This window comes from Halichoerus grypus, chromosome 1 (genome assembly GCF_964656455.1).
Source record: "Halichoerus grypus chromosome 1, mHalGry1.hap1.1, whole genome shotgun sequence".
NCBI classification, from domain to species: Eukaryota; Metazoa; Chordata; class Mammalia; order Carnivora; family Phocidae; genus Halichoerus; species Halichoerus grypus.
In genome coordinates, this window is record NC_135712.1 from 153,081,245 (window position 1) to 153,104,302 (window position 23,058).

Here is a 23,058-nt window from a genome sequence, read left to right on the forward strand (position 1 = left end):
GTAATTGATTACATAAATACTATTTCATGTAGAATCATATGGTGTGGTTGGATTCACAAGAAAGGAAATATTTCCCATGTTGCTCAAAGAGAGCTAAAAGAGGAATCATTCAAGCATCAAGGTCTGACAGAATTTCTCTTTTTCCTTCTAGGTTCCCTTCCCTCTAATTTGTACTCAGCTGACTATTTCTTGTATCCACTATCAGTCTTTCTTGATTTTTTTTTTTCACTTTGCAGAAATATCTCACACCCATCTACTTATTTGTCTCCTTCACCAGAACTCATCAGGTCCAAACTAGCAGGCATTTCCTTGCCTCAAAGATTATAGTAGTCTTCTACTTGCTCGACTGCATCCGCATTTACATTCTGAATAATCTGGTAGGCAGGGTGGCTTATCTTTTCTTTTTTCTTTTCTTAAAATTAATTGATCTATTTTTCAGTAATCTCTACACCCAACATGGGGCTCAAATTCACGACCCCAAGATCAAGAGTCACATGCTCTTCCGACTGAGCCAGCCAGGGTGGTTTATCTTTTCAGTTTTAATTTTTTACTGAAGTAAAATATACACGCAGGAAAGAGCACTTATTATAGGTGTATATATCAGTGCATTTGCATAAGCTGAATGATGAAGAATCAACATTACCAGACTCCAGACAGCCCTTTTCTGCTGCTCTCTTCCGGCCACTAACACCCGCCCCACCACTGCCTAGATTAGTTTTGCCCTTGTTTTGTAATTTATTATCTACACTGTATGAATGGGGGGCATCTGGGTGGCTCTGTCAGTTAAGCGTCTGCCTTTGGCTCAGGTCATGATCCCAGGGTTCTGGGAATGAGCCCTGCATTGGGCTCCCTGCTCAGTGGGGAGTGTGCTTCTCCCTCGGCCTCTCCACCACTTGTGCTCCCTCTCTCACTCACTCTCTCTTTCTCTCAAATAAATAAATAAAATCTTAAAAAAAAAAAACTATGAATGGAATTATCATATGTACTCTTCTGTGCCTGGCTTCTTCACTATTATATTTGTGAAATTTATCCATTTTCTTGCATATAAATGAACATTGTTCAGTCTCATTGCTGTATAGAATGGGCACACTATGATTTAGTTATCCTTTCTACTATTGATTATTTGAGTAGTTTCCAGTTTGAGGGTATTAAAACCAGTATTGTTCTGTCTTATGGTGAACACATGTATGCATTCCAGTCAGGTGTATCCAAATCCCGCTGCAATGTAGGAGAGTTCCAGTTGCTCCATATCCTCACCAATAACATCTTTTTCATTTTAGCCATTCTGGTGGGTATGTAATAATACATGATGGTCTCTTGGAGAAACAAACATCACATTCTCCTTAGAACTCTTCCCAATGACCTCAGAATCAAAGTAGAATTCCTTTACATGGCCTGCACAACTGTGATCTGGTCTCCACCTCTGCAAGTCCATCTGCATCTAGATACTTCTTTCTTCCCATGCGCAGTGCTTGCCATTCTCCTCCTGCTACCTGGGGTATGACACACAACACACTCTTCACACTCTTTTTCCTTCTTGGCTCCTCATCCTTCAGATATCAATTTAGTGGTCATTTCCTCAGGTCATGTCCCACTGCCGTGTGCTCTGAGAGCACTTACCTTAGCTTCAGTTTAATAGCTGTATATTTCTAGACCCTCAGCTCCAGCAGTGCAGAAAAGTGTGTTTTTATTCAACATTGCAACATAGGGCCTGGCACAGAGTTAGAACTCATATATTTGAAGGAACAAACGCATAATGGGACTTTGATGTACTACTTTTTGCCTCTGAACTTTTATGGTGGGGTATTACATTTTATATGCATTTGGTGAAAATGTCAGGTCTGAAACTATTGATATGGAGAACTTAAATTACAGAAATGCCATTTGAGGGACACCTGGGTGGCTCAGTCAGTTGGGCATCCAACTCATGGTTTTGGCTTGGGTTGTGATCTCAGGTTCCTGGGATCGAGCCCCGCATCAGGCCCTGCGCTCAGCATGGAGTCTGCTTGGCAGTCTTTCCTCCCTCTGCCCCTACCCCTGCTCGTGCCCGTGCTCTCTCTCTAAAATAAATAAATCTTAAAAAAAAAAAAATGCCATTTGGCTATATAATATTAATCTGAATTTGTTACGTTCTGCAACCTTTATTTACTGTTTATACCCAAGAGAAGCCAGTAATGTCAGATCACAGTGTTCAAGATCTATTTAATTATAACCATCAAAAGTGCTTAGTACGTCTCTGTGTCATGGCTGCACAATTTTCTAAATGACATGGGCATCAGCCTCTTTGCACTGGCCTCCCCTCAAGTGGGGAAGTAGGCTATGAAACTGCACTGAATGGAGTAAACTGAAATTTCCCCTGCAATCTTTTTTTTAATATTAAAAATGGACTTTAATGATAAATGAATGAATTAATTAACATTTTAATAAAAGTGACCTAGCAGCTTACTCATTGCCATGGTTAAGAGTGGGCTTTGATTCCATTCCTTAATCACCAGAATAATAGCGACTCTACAGTGTAAGTGGTTTCAGTCCACACTGTAATATCCAGCAGTTTGCTTTTCTTCAGCACCCTGCTGTCCGCCTGCTCTAACTGAGGGCAGTAAGCACTGTCTATTATTCTTTTGCTTATTATTGAACTGGATTCTTAGAGCCCCCCTGCCCCGGAGAGTGGGAAACCCTGCTTAGGCAGACCACCCAGGATTCCACAGAAAAGTCAGTCTGAGTGCAGGTGGTTGATCTCAGTTTCTGTTAAGACCCATTAACTCTGCCTTGATGGGCACTTATGCGCATTTACTCCTTCATTCCCAAGCCTCATGGGTGCTAGAGTTTGAATTTTCCAGAATTACTGCTATTCAGAGAGAGTCCTGGGTACCACCAGCTCTGGTTCCTTTTTTTTTTTTTCAATGGAGATATACTTGATAAAATATTATATTAGTTTCAGGTGTACAACATAATTTGATACTTGTATATATGGCAAAATGATCAACATGAATGAGTTTAGTTAACATCTGTCACCCTATTTACAAAAATTTTTTTCTTAGGATAAGAACTTTTCAGATTTTCTCTCATTATATCCCTGTAACTTATTTAATGATTGGAAATTTGTCCATTTTGACTCTCTTCACCCTTTTCATCCACCCACCCCGACCCTACCACCAAGGTGTTTTTTTTTTTTAATGTTTCAAGTTTTTATTTAAATTCCAGTTAATTAGCATACAGTGTAATATTGGTTTCAGGATGTATTCTCCATATCTATGAGCTTGGTTATTTGCTTGTTTTTTAAATTCCACATAAAAGTGACATCATATGGTATCTTTCTCTGCCTATTTCACTTAGCATATTGCCCTCAAGGTCCGTCCATGTTGTCACAAATGGCAAGATTTCATTCTTTTTTACGGCTGAATAGTATTCCACGGTGTGTGTGTGTGTGTGTGTGTGTGTGTGTGTGTGTGTGTGACATTTTCATTACCCATTCATCCATTGGTGGACACTTAGGTTGTTTCCATGTCTTGGCTATTGTAAATAATGCAGCAATGACCATGGGAGTGCAGATATGTTTTCGAATTAGTGTTTTCATTTTCTTCAGATAAATACCCAGAAGTGGAAGTGCTGGATCATATTGTAGTTCTGTTTTTAATTTTTTGAGGAACCTCCATATTGTTTTCCATAGTGGCTGCACCAATTCACATTTCCATCAGTGGTGCACAGGGGTTCCCTTTTCTCCATGTCTTTGACAACATTTGTCATTTCTTCTTTTTTTGATAATAGCCATTCTGAAAGGTGTGAGGTGACACCTCACTGTGGTTTTGATTTGCCTTTCCCTGGTGATTAACGGTGTTGAGCATCTTTCCATGTCTCTTTCGGCCATCTGTATGTCTTACTTGGAAAAAATGTCTTTTCAGGCCCTTTGGACACTTTTTTTTTTTTTTTTTTTTTGCTACTAAGTTATATGTGTTATTTGTATTTTGGATATTAGCCCCTTATCAGATACATGTTTTGCAAATACTTTCTCCCATTCTTGCCCTTTCATTTAGTTAGTGGTTTCCTTTGCTGTGCAGTAGCTTTTACTTTGATGTAGTTCCACTTGTTTATTTTTACCTTTGTTGCCTTTGCTTTTGGTATTCATTCCAAAAAATCATTACCAAGACCAATGTCAAGGAGTTTATTGCCTGTTTTCTTCTAGGAGTTTTATGGTTTCAGGTCTTAACATGATTAATGTTAATTCGAGTTACTTTTTGTATAGTAAACTTTAATTCGAGTTAATTTTTGTATATGCTATAAATAGCATATATATGTATTTGTATATGCTATTTTGTATATGCTATAAATAGGATATTTTATATGTATAGGATATTTTATATGTATGTGCTATAAAATATGGTTTCAGTTCTTATATGAGTAATGTTAATTCGAGTTACTTTTTGTAAAGTAAACTTTAATTTGAGTTAATTATTGTATATGCTATAAGAGTCCACTTTCATTCTTTTGCATGTGGCTCTAGTTTTCCTAGCACTATTTATTGGAGTGTCCTTTTGCCACTGTATATTCTTTGCTCCTTTGTCGTAAATTGATTAATTATGTGTGGGCTTATTTTTGGGCTCTTTATTCTGTTCCATTGATCTGTGTGTTTTTAATGCCAATACTGTAGTTTTTTTTTATTTTTTATTGTTATGTTAATCACCATGCATTACATCATTAGTTTTAGATGTAGTGTTCCATGATTCATTGTTTGTGCATAACACCCAGTGCTCCATGCACAACGTGCCCTCTTTAATACCCATCACCAGGCTAACCCATCCTCCCGCCCCCCTCCCCTCTAGAACCCTCAGTTTGTTTTTCAGAGTCCATCACCTCTCACGGTTCATCTCGCCCTCCGATTTCCCCCCCTTCATTCTTCCCCTCCTGCTATCTTCTTTTTTTTTTCTCTTAACATATATTGCATTATTTGTTTCAGAGGTACAGATCTGAGATTCAATAGTCTTGCACAATTCACCGTGCTTACCAGAGCACATACCCTCCCCAGTGTCTATCACCCAGTCACCCCATCCCTCCCACCCCACCCCCCACTCCAGCAACCCTCAGTTTGTTCCCTGAGATTAAGAATTCCTCATATCAGTGAGGTCATATGATACATGTCTTTCTCTGTTTGACTTATTTCGCTCAGCATAATACCCTCCAGTTCCATCCATGTTGTTGCAAATGGCAAGATCTCATTCCTTTTGATGGCTGCATAATATTCCATTGTATATATATACCACATCTTCTTTATCCATTCATCTGTCGATGGACATCTTGGCTCTTTCCACAGTTTGGCTATTGTGGACATTGCTGCTATAAACATCAGGGTGCACGTACCCCTTCGGATCCCTACATTTGTATCTTTGGGGTAAATACCCAGTAGTGCAATTGCTGGGTCGTATGGTAGCTCTATTTTCAACTTTTTGAGGAACCTCCATACTGTTTTCCAGAGTGGCTGCACCAGCTTGCATTCCCACCAGCAGTGTAGGAGGGTTCCCTTTCCCCGCATCCCCGCCAACATCTGTCATTTCCTGACTTTTTAATTTTAGCCATTCTGACTGGTGTGAGGTAGTATCTCATTGAGGTTTTGATTTGGATTTCCCTGATGCCGAGCGATGTTGAGCACTTTTTCATGTGTCTGTTGGCCATTTGGATGTCTTCTTTGGAAAAATGTCTGTTCATGTCTTCTGCCCATTTCTTGATTGAATTCTTTGTTCTTTGGGTGTTGAGTTTGATAAGTTCTTTATAAATTTTGGATACTAGCCCTTTATCTGATATGTCATTTGCAAATATCTTCTCCCATTCTGTCGGTTGTCTTTTGGTTTTGTTGACTGTTTCCTTTGCTTTGCAAAAGCTTTTTATCTTGATGAAGTCCCAATAGTTCATTTTTGCCCTTGCTTCCCTTGCCTTTGGCGATGTTTCTAGGAAGAAGTTGCTGCCTGTGTTCTCCTCAAGGATGTTGATGGACTCCTGTCTCACATTGAGGTCTTTCAACCATTTGGAGTCTATTTTTGTGTGTGGTGTAAGGAAATGGTCCAGTTTCATTCTTCTGCATGTGGCTGTCCAATTTTCCCAACACCATTTGTTGAAGAGACTGTCTTTTTTCCACTGGACATTCTTTCCTGCTTTGTCGAAGATTAGTTGACCATAGAGTTGAGGGTCCATTTCTGGGCTCTCTATTCTGTTCCATTGATCTGTGTCTGTTTTTGTGCCAGTACCATACTGTCTTGATGATGACAGCTTTGTAATAGAGCTGGAAGTCTGGAATTGTGATGCCGCCAGCTTTGCTTTTCTTTTTCAGCAGTCCTCTGGCTATGCGGGGTCTTTTCTGGTTCCATACAAATTTTAGGATTATTTGTTCCATTTCTTTGAAGAAAGTGGATGGTATTTTGATGGGGATTGCATTGAATGTGTAGATTGCTCTAGGTAGCATTGACATCTTTACAATATTTGTTCTTCCAGTCCATGAGCATGGAACGTTTTTCCATTTCTTTGTGTCTTCCTTAATTTCTTTCATGAGTATTTTATAGTTTTCTGAGTACAGATCCTTTGCCTCTTTGGTTAGATTTATTCCTAGGTATCTTATGGTTTTGGGTGCAATTGTAAATGGAATCGACTGCTTAATTTCTCTTTCTTCTGTCTTGTTGGTGTATAGGAATGCCACTGATTTCTGTGCATTGATTTTATACCCTGCCACTTTACTGAATTCCCGTATGAGTTCTAGCAGTTTTGGGGTGGAGTCGTTTGGGTTTCCCACATAAAGTATCACATCATCTGCAAAGAGTGAGAGTTTGACTTCTTCTTTGCCGATTTGGATACCTTTTATTTCTTTTTGTTCTCTGAGTGCTGTGGCTAGGACTTCTAATACTATGTTGAATAGCAGTGGTGATAGTGGACATCCCTGCCGCATTCCTGACCTTAGGGGGAAAGCTCTCAGCTTTTCCCCATTGAGAATGATATTCGCTGTAGGTTTTTCATAGATGGCTTTTATGATATTGAGGTATGTCCCCTCTATCCCTATACTCTGAAGAGTTTTGATCAAGAAAGGATGCTATACTTTGTCAAATGCTTTTTCTGCATCTATTGAGAGGATCATATGATTCTTGTTCTTTCTTTTGTTAATGTATTGTATCACGTTGATTGATTTGTGGATGTTGAACCAAGCTTGCAGCCCAGGGATAAATCCCACTTGGTCGTGGTGAATAATCCTTTTAATATACTGTTGGATCCTATTGGCTAGTATTTTGGTGAGAATTTTTGCATCCATGTTCATCAGGGATATTGGTCTGTAATTCTCCTTTTTGATGGGGTCTTTTTCTGGTTTTGGGATCAAGGTAATGGTGGCCTCGTAAAACGAGTTTGGAAGTTTTCCTTCCATTTCTATTTTTTGGAACAGTTTCAGAAGGATAGGTATTAATTCTTCTTTTTTTTTTTTTTTTTTAAAGATTTTATTTATTTGAGAGAGAGAGAATGAGAGAGAGCACATGAGAGGGGTTAGGGTCAGAGGGAGAAGCAGACTCCCTGCCGAGCAGGGAGCCCGATGCGGGACTCGATCCAGGGACTCCAGGATCATGACCTGAGCTGAAGGCAGTCGCTTAACGAACTGAGCCACCCAGGCGCCCCGGTATTAATTCTTCTTTAAATGTTTGGTAGAATTCCCCTGGGAAGCCATCTGGCCCTGGGCTTTTGTTTGTTGGGAGATTTTTGATGACTGCTTCAATTTCCTTAGTGGTTATAGGTCTGTTCAGGTTTTCTATTTCTTCCTGGTTCAGTTTTGGTATTTGATACATCTCTAGGAATGCATCCATTTCTTCCAGGTTATCTAATTTGCTGGCATAGAGTTGCTCATAATATGTTCTTATAATTGTTTGTATTTTTTTGGTGTTGGTTGTGATCTCTCCTCTTTTATTCATGATTTTGTTGATTTGGGTCCTTTCTCTCTTCTTTTTGATAAGTCTGGCCAGGGGTTTATCACTCTTGTTAATTCTTTCAAAGAACCAGCTCCTAGTTTCGTTGATCTGTTCTACTGTTCTTTTAGTTTCTATTTCATTGATTTCTGCTCTGATCTTTATTATTTCTCTTCTCCTGCTGGGTCTAGGCTTTATTTGCTGTTCTTTCTCCAGCTCCTTTAGGTGTAGGGTTAGGTTGTGTACTTGAGACCTTTCTTGTTTCTTGAGAAAGGCTTGTATTGCTATATGCTTTCCTCTTAGGACTACCTTTGCTGCATCCTAAAGATTTTGAATAGTTTTCATTTTCATTGGTTTCTATGAATTTTTTTAATTCTTCTTTAATTTCCTGGTTGACCCATTCATTCTTTAGTAGGATGCTCTTTAGCCTCCGTGTATTTGAGTTCTTTCTGACTTTCCTCTTGTGATTGCATTCTAGTTTCAAAGCATTGTGGTCTGAAAATAGGCAGGGAATGATCCCAATCTTTTGGTACCGGTTGAGACCTGATTTATGACCTAGGATGTGATCGATTCTGGAGAATGTTCCATGGGCACTAGAGAAGAATGTATTCCGTTGATTTGGGATGGAATGTTCTGAATATGTTTGTGAAGTCCATTTGGTCCAGTGTGTCATTTAAAGTCTTTATTTCCTTGTTGATCTTTTGCTTAGATGATCTGTCCATTTCAGTGAGGGGGGGTGTTAAAGTCCCCCACTATTATTGTATTGTTGTCCATGTGTTTCTTTGCTTTTGTTATTAATTGTCTTATATAATTGGCTGCTCCCATGTTAGGGGCATAGATATTTACAATTGTTAGATCTTCTTGTTGGATAAACCCTTTAAGTAGGATATAGTGTCCTTCCTCATCTCTTATTACAGTCTTTGGTTTAAAATCTAATTTGTCTGATATAAGGATTGCCACCCCAGCTTTCTTTTGGTGTCCATTAGCATGGTAAATGGTTTTCCACCCCCTCACTTTCAATCTGGGGGTGTCTTTGGGTCTAAAATGAGTCTCTTGCAGACAGCATATGGATGGGTCTTGTTTTTTAATCCAATCTGATAGCCTGTGTCTTTTGATTGGGGCATTTAGCCCATTTACATTCAGGGTAACTATTGAAAGATAGGAATTTAGTGCCATTGTATTGCCTGTAAGGTGACTGTTACTGTATATTGTCTGTGTTCCTTTCTGGTCTGTGTTGCTTTTAGGCTCTCTCTTTGCTCAGAGGACCCCTTTCAAGATTTCTTGTAGGGCTGGTTTCGTGTTTGCAAATTCCTTTAGTTTTTGTTTGTCCTGGAAGCTTTTTATCTCTCCTCCTATTTTCAATGACAGCCTAACTGGATATAGTATTCTTGGCTGCATATGTTTCTGATTTAGTGCTCTGAATATATCCTGCCAGTCCTTTCTGGCCTGCCAGGTCTCTGTGGATAGGTCTGTTGCCAGTCTAATGTTTCTACCATTGTAGGTTACATATCTCTTCTCCCGAGCTGCTTTCAGGATTTTCTCTTTTTCTCTGAGACTCATAAGTTTTACTATTAGATGTCGGGGTGTTGACCTATTTTTATTGATTTTGAGGGGGGTTCTCTGTGCCTCCTGGATTTTGATGCCTGTTTCCTTCCCCAATTTAGGGAAGTTCTCTGCTATAATTTGCTCCAATATACTTTCTGCCCCTCTCTCTCTTTCTTCTTCTTCTGGGATCCCAATTATTCTAATGTTGTTTCGTCTTATGGTATCGCTTATCTCTCGAATTCTGCCCTTGTGATCCAGTAGTTGTTTATCTCTCTTTTTTTCAGTTTGTTTTCCATCATTTGGTCTTCTATATCACTGATTCTCTCTTCTGCCTCATTTATCCTGGCAGTTAGTGCCCCCATATTTGATTGCACCTCATTAATAGCCTTTTTGATTTTGACTTGGTTAGATTTTAGTTTTTATTTCTCCAGAAAGGGTTTCTCTAATAACTTCCATGCTTTTTTCAAGCCCAGCTAGTATCTTCAAAGTGATGATTCTGAACTCTAGATCTGACATTGTACTAATGTCCATATTGAGTAGGTCCCTGGCAGTCGGTACTACCTCTTGTTCTTTTTGTTGAGGTGATTTTTTCCATCTTGTCATTTTGTCCAGAGGAGAATAGATTAATGAGAGAACAAAATGCTAACAGGGTAACAACGTCCCCAGAAAATATCCTCTAAACAAATCAGAAAAGACCTGAAGCCGGGGGAAAAGAAAGGGAAAGAGAGAAAAAAGAAAAAGAAAAAGATAAAGATAAAAACAAACAAAAACAGAACGAAACAAAAAAAAAACAGAATATGATCAAATATGATCAGGCTGGTGCATAGATCAGTGCCACACACTAGATTCTGGGTGTATTTTGGTCTGTTAGAAGAAAGTGCCTCCCAAAATTTTAAAGAAAGAAAAACATATATGTACAAAAATAAGGGGTGATATGATGAAGGGATGGAATATGACTGTAAAGATGAAAATTATAAAAAATTTTATAAAAGGAATTGATAAGAAGTTGTTTGAAAAAAGAAGAGGATTTAAAAAAAAAAAGGAGAGAATGTGATCAGGCAGGGGAGTAGAAAAAAACCATAAACTAGAGATTTAGGGTATATTTTGATCTGTTAGAAGAAACTATCTCAAAATTTTAAAGAGAGAACAACTTATATATATATGCCAAAAATACGGGTAACTACTATGAAGGGATAGAATATGACTCTAAAAATGAAAAATAAAAATGTTTTTTAAAAAACGGATTGATAAGATGTTGGTTGAAAAAGGGAAAAGAAAAATTCAAAAAAAAAATTAACTTTGAAAGACTACAGAATCATGGTAAAAAAGCCATGGATTCTATGTGCATTATTCCCCTATCGCTGGAGTTCTGCCGTTCTCATTGATCGGTAAACTTGGTCTTGGCTGGCTGTTCTTGCTGATCTTCTGGGGGAGGGGCCTGTTGCCGTGGTTCCCACATGTCTTTGCTGGAGGTGGAATTGCCCCGCCCTTGCCTGGTCCAGGCTAAGTAATCTGCTGGGGTTTGCTTTCGGGAGCTTTTGTTCCCTGCAAGCTTTCCCTACAGCTTTGGAGGACGAGAGTGAAAATGGCGGCCTCCCAATCTCCGCCCCGGAGGAGCCGAGAACTCGGGGTCCCACTCCTCAGTGAGCCCCCAGAGAAAAGCAGTCAGTCACTCCCATCTCCCTGGTCTCCGGCCGCACTCCGTGCTCACCCGGCCTGTGACCAGCGTTTCTATCTCTGGCACCCGACCCCGTGTGGAGTCTCCAAACCCAGCAGATCCCTGCGGTGCGCTCCTGCGCCCCTCCTCCCGGGGAAGAAGGTGAGTCTCCCCGGATCTGCCACTTGTTGGGTCCCTGCTGGAGGAGCAGTGGCCCGACTGTGTCGCGGATCACGGTTTAAGGCAACCCCGAGCTGAGAGCCCGCGCCTGGGCTCCGTCTCTGCAGCCGGCTTCCCCGCTCCAATACCTGGGAGCTCTGCCACACTCAGGCACCCCCGGTCTTTCTGTGACCCCGAGGGTCCTGAGACCACACTGTCCCGCGAGGGTTCCACCCCCCGCTTAGCCACTGGAGCGACGTCCCTCAGCGGAGCCGACTTCTAGAAGTTCCGATTTTGTGCGCCGTGGCTCTATCACTTGCCAGAAGCGGCCGACGGAGGCCCCTCCCCCGCCGTCTATCCTTCTGAATATTGCCTCGGATTCACTTCTCCGCACATCCTACCTTCCAGAAAGTGGTCGCTTTTCTGTTCAGAGAGTTGTTGCTATTCTTTTCTTCGATCTCCTGTTGAGTTCGTAGGTGTTCAGAATGGTTTGATCCCTATCCAGCTGAATTCCTGAGAGGAGAGGAAATCCAGGTCTCCTACTCCTCTGCCATCTTGCTCCGCCCCAATACTGTACTGTTTTGATTACTATAGCATTATTTGTAATATAGCTTGAAACCAGTGAGTGTGATGGCCTTCAGCTTTGTTCTTCTTTCTCAAGACTGCTTTGGCTAATAAGGGTCTTTTTTGGTTCCATACACATTTTAAGATTGTTCTATATTTCTTTTCCTTTTCTTTTTTTGTGTGTGTGTGTTTTTTGTTTTTTTGTTTTTTTTTTTTGGTAGGCAGCAAAGCAAAGTTTATTGATCCATAGTTATTGAGCGATAGTACAAAGCTCCCCAAGAGGCAGGGGACCCAAGAGGGTTGCCCAGGATTGTTCTATATTTCTATGAAAAACACAGCTGGAATTTTGATAAAGATTGCTTGAATCTGTAGATTGCTTTGAGTAGTATGGACATTCTAACAATTTGAAATTTTATGATCTCTGAACAGAAAGTATCTTTCCATTTGGGTCATCTTAAATGTCTTTCATCAATGTCTTATATTTTTCAGAGTACAGGTCCTTTACACCTCCTTGGTTAAAGTTAATTAGGTTTTTTATTCTTTTTGATGCAGTTGTAAGAGAGATTGTTTTCTTAATTTCTCTCTTTTTTTTTTAGAGAAAGTGAGCAAATGTGAATCGGGGGGCAGAGGGAGAGGGAGTGAGGGGATCTGAAGCAGACATGGGGTTCGATCTAATGACCTTGAGACCATGACCTGAGCTGAAATCAAGAGTCGGATGCTTAACCAACTGAGCCTCCCAGGTGGCCCTTAATTTGTCTTTCTGATAGCTCATTATTAATGTATAGCAATGAAACCAGTTTCTATATGTTAATTTTGTATCCTGAGACTTTACTGAATTTGTTTATTAGTTCTAATTGGTTTTTTGTGGAGTCTTTAGGGTTTTCTATATATAACATTGTGTCATCTGCAAATAGTAACAGTTTTTTACTTCTTTCCAATTTGGATGTCTTTCTTTTTCTTGCCTAATTCCTCTGGCTAGGATTTCATGTTGAATATCATGTTGAATAAACATGGCAAGAGTAGGCATCCTTATCTCGTTTCTCACCTTAAAGGAGAATCTTTCAGCTTTTCACCATTGAGTATGATGTTAACTATAAGCTTGTCATATACAGTCATTATTATGTTGAGGTATGTCCCTTCTTTACCCACTGTTGAGGTTTTTTTTTTTTTTTATCATCAATGGATGTTGAATTTTGTCAGATTCTATTACTGCATCTATTTAGATGATCATATGATTTCTATCCTTCATTTTGCTTATATGCTGTATCCTATTGATTGATTTGAAAATGTTGAAACATCTTCGCATCCCTGAAATAAAAATTCCACTTGATTGTGGTGTAATATTCTTTTAATGTACTGTTTGGTTTGGTAATATTTTGTTGAGGGTTATTGCATCTGTGTTTATCAGAGATGTTGGTCTGTAATTTTCATTTTTTGTAGTGTCTTTGTCTAGTTTTAGTATCAGGATAATGCTTGCCTTGCAAAATGAGTTTGGAAATGTTCCCTCCTCTTTTTTGAAAGAGTTTGAGAATGATTGGTATTAATTCTTCTTTAAATATCTGGTAGAATTCACAAATGAAGCCATCTGGTCCTGGACTTTGTTGGGAGGTTGATTATTGATTCAGTCTCCTTACTAGTAATCAGTATGTTCAAATTTTCTATTTCTTATTATTGTTTTGGTTGGTCTTTGTTTTTAGAAACTTACCTGTTTCTTTTAGGTTGTCCAATTTGTTGGCATATAATTGTTCTTAGGAGTCTCTTATGATCTATTCTATTTCTGTGGTATCAGTTGTAACATCTCTTCTTTTATTTCTGATTTTATTTATTTGAGCCCTCTTTTTTCTTGGTGAGTCTAAATAAAGGTTTGTCAATTTTGCTTATCTTTACATAGAACCAGCTCTTAGTTTCATTGATCTTTTCTATTGTCTTTTTAGTCTCTTTCATTCATTCATGTCCTCTCTGATCTTTATTTCCTTCCCTCTACTGATTTTGGGCTTTGTCATCTTTCCATAGTTTCTTAAGGTGTGAAGTTAGGTTGTTTGACTTTTCTCATTCCTTGAGGTAGGATTTTATTGCTATGAACTATTGCCTTAGAACTGCTTTTGCTGCATCCCATAAATTTTGGTTTTTACATTTCTATTTTCATTTGTCTCAAGACATTTTTTAAATTTCTCTTTTGATTTCTTATTTGACCCATTCATTGGTGGTTCAGTAACATGTTAAATATCCACATATTTGTGAATTTTCCACATTTCTTCTTGTAATTATTTCTACTTTCATATTATTGTGCTTGGAAAAAATGCTTGATAATTTTTATCTTAAACTTACTACAATTTCTTTTGTGTTCTAACATATGATCTGTTCTGGAGAACGTTCCATGTGCACTTGAGAATGTGTATTCTGCTTTTGGATAGAATGTGCTCTATATATCTGTTAAGTCCGTCTGTTCCAATATGTTGTGTACAGCTGATGTTTCCTTACTGATTTTGTCTGGATGATCTACCTGTTGATATAAGTGGGTATTAAAGCCCTCTACTATTACTGTTATTGCTATTACTTTAGGTCTGTTAATATATGCTTTATATATTTAGATGCTCCTACGTTCGGTGCATAAATATTTACCAATGTTTATGCTCTTGTTGGATTGACCCCTTGTATCATTATGTAATGTCCTTTGTTATAGTGTTTTAAAGTGTATTTTGTCTATGGCTACCTCCAGCTTTCTTTTGGTTTTTATTTGCATGGGCTATCTTTTTCCATCCCTTCACTTTCAGTCTGTGTGTCCTTGCACCTAAAGTGAGTATCTTACAGGCAGCATATAAATCGGTCTTTTTTTTTTTTTTTTTTTTTAATTCATTCAGGCACTCTATGTATTTTGTTTTTGGGGGTTCTTTTTTTAAGATTTTCTTTGAGGGGTGCCTGGGTGGCTCAGTTGTTAAGCGTCTGCCTTCGGCTCAGGTCATGATCCCAGGGTGCTGGGATCGAGCCCCGCATCAGGCTCTCTGCTCGGCAGGAAGCCTGCTTCTCCCTCTCCCTCTGCTTGTGTTCCCTCTCTCGCTGTGTCTCTCTCTGTCAAATAAAATCTTAAAAAAAAAAAAAGATTTTATTTATTTGAGAGAGAGATAGCGGGAGAGATAGTGAAAGAGCACAAGTGGGGAGGAGAGGGAGAAGCAGGCTCCTGGCTGAGCAGGGAGCCTGATGCAGGGCACCATCCCAGGACCCTGGGATCATGACCTGGGGCTTAACCAACTGAGCCACTCAGGCGCCCCAACTCTATCTTTTGATTGGAGAATTTGGCCCATTTACATTTAAAGTAATTATTGATAGTTATGTACTTATTGCCATTATGTTAATTGTTTTCTGGCTGTTTTATAGTTCCTCTCTGTTCCTTTGTTCGCTTCCTTTATAGTTTAATGACTTTTGGTGGTACGCTTAGATTCTTTTATCTTTTGTGTATCTACCATAAATTTTTACTTTGTGGTTACCATGAGGCTTACATATAACAACTTATATTTGTAAGTCTATTTATGATAACAGCTTACATTCTAAAGTTCTACGTTTACCCCTCCTCCCTCCTCCGTTTTGTTTTTGATGTTACATTTTACATCTTTTTATCTTGTGTATCACTTGTGTATCACTTGTTAGTAGTTCGGGTTTTGTTGTTTTTTTTGTCTTTTAGCCTTAGTAATAGCTCTATAGATGATTCATTTATTACACCTTTACTATATATTTACCTTTACGAGTGAGATTTGTACTTTCACATTTTATTAATTAGTGCCCTGTCTTTTCATCTCGACAAAGTCCCTTTAATATTTTTTGTAAAGCTGGGGTGCCTGGGTGGCTCAGTTGGTTAAGCGACTGCCTTCAGCTCAGGTCGTGATCCTGGAGTCCCAGGATCGAGTCCCATATCGGGCTCCCCGCTCAGTGGGGAGTCTGCTTCTCCCTCTGACCCTCTCCCCTCTCATGCTCTCACTCTCTCTCTCAAATAAATAAAATCTTAAAAAAAAAAAATAAACAGGGGCGCCTGGGTGGCTCAGTCGTTGGGCGTCTGCCTTCAGCTCAGGACATGATCCCAGGTCCTGGGATCAAGCGCCGCATCGGGCTCCCTGCTCGGCGGGAAGCCTGCTTCTCCCTCTCCCACTCCCCCTGCTTGTGTTCCCTCTCTCGCTGTGTCTCTCTCTGTCAAATAAATAAATAAAATCTTTAAAAAAAAAAAATCATATTTTTTGTAAAGCTGGTTTAGTAAGGTGATTAACTCCTTTAGCCTTAACTTGTCTGTAAAACTCTTTACTTCCAATTCTGAATAACTTTGCTAGTTAAGAGTATTCTTGCCTGGAAGTATTTTTTTCTTTCAGTACTTTGAATGTTATCATGCCATTCCCTTCTGTCCTGCGGTTTCTGCAGAAAAATCTGCTGACAGTCTTATGGGGGTTCCCTTGTACATAACAAGTTGTTTTTCTTTTGCTGATTTCAAGATTCTCTTTAACTTTTGACATTTTATTATAATCTGTCTTGGTGTGCATTTCTTGGGGTTCATATTTATAGAACTCTCTAGACTTCCTGGATCTGGATGTGTGTTTATTTCTATAGGTTAGTTTTCAGCCATTATTTCTTGAAATAATTTTTCTGCTCCTTTCTCTCCTCCTTCCAAGAGCCCTATGATATGAATGTTAGTCCACTTGATGTTGTCCCATAAGTCCCTTATGCTACCTCCACTTTTTTTCATCTATTATAGCTGTAGAATCAGGGTGTTTATGGGAGGTGAGTTCAGAATCCTCTCAGAGCTAGGTGATCAAGGAGCATCCCTGAGTAGCATGTCCCAAAGACTGGGGCACCAGAAGTAAAAATGGGACACCAGATGCATATAAAGGCTCCCCTCCGAGAGATCCTGGTGCCCTCCAGAGGTCTCCAGTAGGTATAGTCAGCCCTTAGATGTGTTTAATTAGAAGCCTGCCCCTCAGGCTGCAGCTGTGATGATAAACTGTTAGGCCTCTTTTACAGACTGAACTCCTGGGCCTGTTGCCTCTTGCTGTGCCCTGGGGATACTGGCCATTTAAGAACTCTTTCTCTGTTGGTTACAGTCCTGTGAGGCCCACCAGCATAAGCCCCACTGGCCCCCAGGGCCAGGAGATGTAAAAGTGCCCTCTAGCAGCAGCTGCAAAAACCAAGGTACCAGATGTAAAACCAGGGCACTGGACACTTGTAAAAGGAACTTGTAAAAGTTCCTTCCTGAGAGATAATGGCGTTCTGAAGCACAGCAGAGGGAGAGTGAGAAGTTGGCGCCCACTGGCTGGGGAGTGACAGAGGGAGAGCATAGAGATGGTGCCTACCAAGAAAGAAAAGTAGAAAAAGAAAAAAGCCTAAAAGGGTTTTTTGTTTTTTTAAAGCATCCACCAGTTGGAGCAAGATAGAGGGAGTGCACCAAGATGGGTGCCCACCAGTCCCCACACCTAGAGTACCCCAGCATGCCCCCAAATGTGTCAAATCAGATGCCTGACCCTCAGGCCAGTGTTCCAAGACAAGTATTAACAAGCCTCTCCTGCACAAAGTCCAGGCACCCTTCAACGGGCCATGTCCATGCTGGGCCCTGAGGTGGGTGAGTCCAAGTGTGTGAGCCCTTTAAGAGCTGCTGGGATCGCCAGTCTCGTGGGTCCTGTGGATGTAAGCCTGTTGGTTTTCAAAGCTAGGTATTTTAGGGGTTTATCTCTCAGGTACAGATCTTAAGAGCTGGGAAGCCCAACGTGCAGCTCAACCCTTTGCTCCTCAGGCTGTTTTGTAGTTTTGAGTTCCCTCCCAGCTGTGAGTCTCTGCATTGGGGGTGGGACTTATGGCAAGATTGTGTCCCAGCTTCTCTGACCCCCTGTGACCTGGGCCTTCTCTCATTCACTCAATGTGTACGAGTCAGTCAGTCTTTAGAGTTTTTTTCCAGAGCAGGCTGTCCTTTATGTAGCTGTGGAATCAGGGAATTTATGGGAGGTGAGTTCAGGATCCGCTCACATTGTCCTCTTCAACTGTTATCATCACGTGCAATTTGATGTCCATCTTTACATAACTGGAAAGATGAGAGAGGCCACCAAGAGCTGCAGCAAACCCATGGCCACAGGACCCCAAGGTTTCCTGTTTAATCCTCCTGTGATAAGCAGTTACCGTAGGACCCTGCTCGGGCCAGCTTCTGTGCTTCTCACAGGCCTGGAGCCTTGGAAAGAGCAGGTCTCACAAACACCGCGCGTGTCTTCTTGTTCCAGAGTCTGTCCCACTGTGAGCTCATCACAGATGACGGGATCCTGCACCTGAGCAACAGCACCTGCGGTCACGAGAGGCTGCGGGTTCTGGAATTGGACAACTGCCTCCTCATCACCGACGTGGCCCTGGAGCACCTGGAGAACTGCCGTGGCCTGGAGCGCCTCGAGCTGTACGACTGCCAGCAGGTTACCCGCGCGGGCATCAAGCGGATGCGGGTAAGGGCAGAGGCGGCGGGGGGGGGGGGATGCTGGCACACTTTCTAAGCAAACAATGAGTATGTCAAGACTCCATCTTCTACATTTTATCCTAAGCTTATAGTGATGCAAACTGATGTATTCCTCAAGTGTCTTCTTACTCAAAATTTTATTAGATCTCACCCTGGCAGATTCAACTTCCAGAATGGTGTGGGGCAGAGAGGTTCCAGAGTTCAGTGATCAGAACGCTGTAAGGAAAGAGACTTAAGGTCATTACCAGTGGGAAGGAGACCATGGTCTTGGTTAACTTCCAGAGAACAGGGCTTAAGTAGAAAGTGGCTTTTCTCCCCCCAGGTAGTTCACCTAGTCTTCTTGAATATGCTTTAAGTTGAGGCAGCTTTGCATTTACCTCCCAGAGCTGCCCCAGGTGCTGGAGCTGTGCGGACTCTGCTCGGTGTACATATAGGACTCGTGACCGCCCCGGGCAGATATCCGGGTCTCCTGTAAACAGAAATAGCTCTAGCCTACACCAGAAATTCCATTTCTGCTATCTGCCTGAGAATCAAGGAGAGTCCATTCTACATGGAGAACTGTGGGCTTGTCTAGTATTGTGCCTATAGCCCTCAAAATATGCACGTAATGACTACTCCACGTCTGTCTGCTTTCTGCTTCCAGGCTCAACTCCCTCATGTCAAAGTCCATGCCTACTTTGCTCCTGTCACCCCCCCGACAGCAGTGGGAGGAAGTGGACAGCGACTGTGCAGGTGCTGTGTCATTCTCTGACGGTGGCTGCCTGAGCCCAAGGCACGATGAGGTGTCCCTTCCTCCAGAGAAGACCTGAGTCTTCCTGACCTGCTCCACCTTCACCCAAATCTCTTGGTTCTCCATCGGGAAAGACATTTACAGGTAAAAGACTTCAGCAGGGACTGCAGTAACTCTGGTGATAGTTTTCACCTTTAATCTGCTACGATGCAATCGAATCAAAGCCTTGTGTCTGCCAACACCCGGCAAGAGTGGTCTCAGCGCAGCCTGGACCATGCAGGAGACCTGGATCTCTTAAGAGGTGGGTGCCTTCTTAGGTACCAAAGTCCTGCCGTTGGCGTTGTCAGCATTCCTCACTCAAACAGCCCATCAGTGTTAGCACAAATCGAGCAGAAAGAATAAGCTGTTGATTTTCTACCTGATACTTAAGCCAGTGGCCTGCTTTAATTCACACTGATTTCATTTTGATTAGCAGGACTTTTCCACTTTGAAGATGAAATAGCAACTTTCTCAAAGTGACCTGTACTGCAAATTCGTGATGCCTGAGAGTTTTATACGTAGAGACTTAGGTGGGAGGCAAGTTAGGTTTCCATGAGACACCAAAGAAATGAGGACTCTGAACTGGGTGGAGCAGGGTCTTCACCTTTCTGTTTCTGTCAACTTGTCATATACACTTCTGGGGACCAAAAGCTAAACAAACACAACTCAGAGTCTGTGTGGCCAGACTGCAAATAAGCTGTGGCAGGCGCTACAACACAGAGTGCATTTTTGTTCTAGGAGAAAAGCTAATCATGTCATCTCTCACAAAATTTGGGGGACCTTAAAGAAATAGAATTAAGGCTTAAGTTATCTATAATATATATAATCAATTAAAAATAATGAATGGATGCATGTAGAATGGGTGTGATTTTTTCCAAGTTTATTTTAAAATCTTAGAAATCAAGTTACACCAGAACTATTCAAAAATTGTACACACTTAAAACTCAGATCAGTAAAGTGTTGGCACCTTTTAGACTCAATATAAAAATGAATAAACCATTGCAATGCTTAAGTCAGAGGGTTTTATTGCTATAACCTTAATGGCAGACAAATCTGAGCAAAACCATTGGATGGGAAACCATTTTCCAAATTCAGACCTTCCTAATATTATCTAAAATCAGATAAGCTCTAGTTTCCATCCTGTGCTGTCCACATGTGTGATATTTATGAAGATTAGGAACCCATTGCCACTCTCACATCGTCAGCTTCAGTGTTCATGGCAGCTGACCCTTCCTAGCAGCCATTCCCCACCATGAAGAGCACGGAGCTCACGGGAAGCTGGAGTGGAGCAGCAAGCCCTATACGGTGCTTTCCCATGACCAGCCGTGCTTGGATCAGACGGACCATTTAGGAGCATTCAGGGCACAGGGGAAGAGAAGGCAGGTGCATACACGATCCCTTAATTTAACAAGATCATCAGAATAAGCATTCAAGCCCTGAGGACCTCACCGCCTGACGAGATCCTCCAATATTCCCAGGTCTAGAATGTGTCCTATATACCGCAGTGGTTATTTTCATACACATTTACACCACTACGTGTGGGGGCATGTCTGATGCAGGAAGCTATTTAAATAAAGAGCATAATACACAGACTTGCTTCAGTAAATTATAGTCTCTGTTTTAAAATTTTCTATGACCAGGGCTTTCTATACTGTCTCTTTTGAGCCAGGACACAACCTATCAGTTACTGGACTCACTCCTCAATGACCTATGACCTCATTAGAAGACAGGAATAGCTCAGGTGAGGTTTCTCAGATGAGAAAATCAGGTTTGCTTCCTCTGTAGGAGTGGAACAGTGAAGGGAATAATTTGTCCTCCGTTGCATCAGCTTTGAGAAAACTGAAAAGAACACAACACATAGGCCTCACCTCTTACAATATGTGGGCTTAGGGGGGCTCAGAACACATGCATGGAACCCCCTCAATTCCAGGACTTGAGGGGATACCGTCAGGAACTGGTATTTTAAATGAGACACGCGTTTGCAAAACAATCGGAAAACATTTATTATACTGAAATGTATACATCCTACTATTAAAAAAACAAAGTAACAAATTTGCTGGTGCCATAATTTAACCTGCTTCACTGGGACAGACTAATGTTCAATGCTGCTTGGTATAATTTCAAGTTTGATGAGCTTTTTTTTAAGTGTTTTTAACCCCACTTCTAAAACCTGATGAGGAATTCAAAATAGCACACAGCCTTAAATGACATTTATTGTTCCATATACCTTGAGACTCAAAAAGGAATGCTAAACAGACAAGCAAAACTGAAACAAGAGATATGCTCACTTCTTTCCCAAGTGATTGCTAACAGAAAACGTGTTCATAGGAAAGCAAAGGGAGATGACAGAAAGGAAATGTTCCTCTGCTTTTAGGGCCTATAGGAGTTACAGATATTTTCAAACTGAAGATGAAAATATTTAGAGACTGGGCTTCTCTGTATCCAATAACCCCTTTAAGAATAAAACACAGAAGGTCAAAGCTTTTACCCACTGAACTAGTCTCTCTTCTGGGAGATTTCAAAGCCCAAATTACTCATTCCTATTTCTGCCGGAACAAAGATAAGATTCAAATAACACATTCAGAACCAAGACAGCTGCGTAACTGGTCAGAGACGCTATAGTTAAAGGAGAACTGAAGTTTACAGAACTGGTCTGCTACGCCACAGGCCGCACGGATGCTTGCCGGTGCGTGTGCGGAAGGCTTTGGGCAGAGGGAAATGGCAAAAGCAGTGGACTCCCTTTGAGAAGTGTACTGGCAGACAAGCATTTGGTTTTGTGGAAGAGGCACCCTTTTTATAGAAGAAGCTATTATGTGGTGTATAAGAAAGCCTCTCAATCACCAAAATCTTTACCCATGATTATACCAAAGCTCCTATATTTCAGAAGTGTGGAGAATTTTTACAGTACAATTTAGTGTTTCATTTATGACATCTCATTTGCCGTGAATAATTTCAACTTGTTGATAACAAAGACCCCTTAAGCACATCAGAAATGACCCTACGTTTCCCCCTACCTAGGTCACCTGTTTCCATTGTCTGGGATAGGGCTTTAAAAATGTTTAAGAATAGGATGGTGCTGGGTGGGGAGGGACAGAGAAAGGGAGGAACACCACATGAGTTTAAAAGGCAAGGAGGTTCAAAAATGAAAACCAGAAACAAAATGCTAAAAACGGAAGCAAAAGCAAAAGGTTTTTCAATAAATCTGGGACAAAGCAAAAACACAAAAGTCTTTGTACCTATTAGGATTTACACTGATCCTCTCACCAAGGTACTCTTGATAATGCAGTTTGCTTCAAGGCTGACTTCCTGGCTTGGGTCTTCCCCGATCTGGCACGAGCCCGTCACACACACCCTTAGACATGATTTCTTCCGAGAAGGCGCCAAGCCTCTTACCTGACCCGCAATCACGGTCTCAGCACATCGCACCTGCAGACAGATTCCGTGCCGGCTCCACGACAGCACTGTCCCCCACCCCCGCTCTGGGGCAGCAGAAGGTTCAGGCCATAAAAGCCAAACTGGCACAGAAAGGTAAATGCCCACAGTACGTTTTTACATTCATTTCCAAACCGCATACAGTGTAAAAAGACAGCAAAGGCTGCTTCTAGGAACTGTATCTACTGGCCTCTGCCAGAGAAGCAGGCAGCCCCGCCGGCACATGGCCCCCAGAGCCGCACGCGCGCTGTCCCGACGTGCTCACGCTCACGAGGATGCTTGGCTATGGCAGTGACAGTGAGGAGATTCGCCTCTCATACAGCTCATTAGAAAGGTCATCTTGTGTTTTCAATATGAAACATTTCATACGCTAAAATCCAATCCCAGGACTTCTTGGATTCAGTCTTCACACACTTTTAAGCGTGACTTTATTTGGTACTGAATATAGTTCAGACTAAGTACGATGTCACTTCAAAACTATGTGGATACCATCACCGTTCTCAGCTGCAGGAAAAAAGAGATGTGACACACAGTTCTT

The 23,058-nt window shown here is 41.2% G+C and overlaps 2 protein-coding genes and 1 long non-coding RNA gene across 11 annotated transcripts in view; 1 reads left to right on the top strand and 2 right to left on the bottom strand.

Moving 5' to 3' along the window:
* FBXL2 (F-box and leucine rich repeat protein 2) overlaps nucleotides 1-23,058 on the top strand; it is a 149,520-nt gene that overhangs the window by 118,607 nt on the left and 7,855 nt on the right. For 5 of the 6 annotated variants that reach the window (XM_078074083.1, XM_036085786.2, XM_036085785.2 and 2 more), the window contains 2 exons: nucleotides 18,096-18,308; nucleotides 18,963-21,140. In XM_078074083.1, coding sequence (XP_077930209.1) covers nucleotides 18,096-18,308; nucleotides 18,963-19,070 — 321 coding nt within the window. In that variant the 3' untranslated portion in view covers nucleotides 19,071-21,140. Of the gene's footprint in view, nucleotides 1-18,095; nucleotides 18,309-18,962; nucleotides 21,141-23,058 lie in introns of those variants that run through there. The other variant, XR_013448496.1, reaches the window with a different exon arrangement.
* LOC118531641 (uncharacterized) lies at nucleotides 17,204-18,968 on the bottom strand. Its single transcript, XR_004915306.2, has 2 exons — nucleotides 18,697-18,968; nucleotides 17,204-18,535 (listed from the first exon to the last, which is right to left on the bottom strand). It is a non-coding gene; the product is annotated as an uncharacterized LOC118531641 (long non-coding RNA).
* UBP1 (upstream binding protein 1) overlaps nucleotides 21,067-23,058 on the bottom strand; it is a 53,649-nt gene continuing 51,657 nt past the window's right edge. For all 4 annotated transcript variants that reach the window (XM_036085781.2, XM_036085782.2, XM_036085783.2 and 1 more), the window contains one exon: nucleotides 21,067-23,024. In XM_036085781.2, coding sequence (XP_035941674.2) covers nucleotides 22,987-23,024 — 38 coding nt within the window. In that variant the 3' untranslated portion in view covers nucleotides 21,067-22,986. The remainder of the gene's footprint in view (nucleotides 23,025-23,058) is intronic.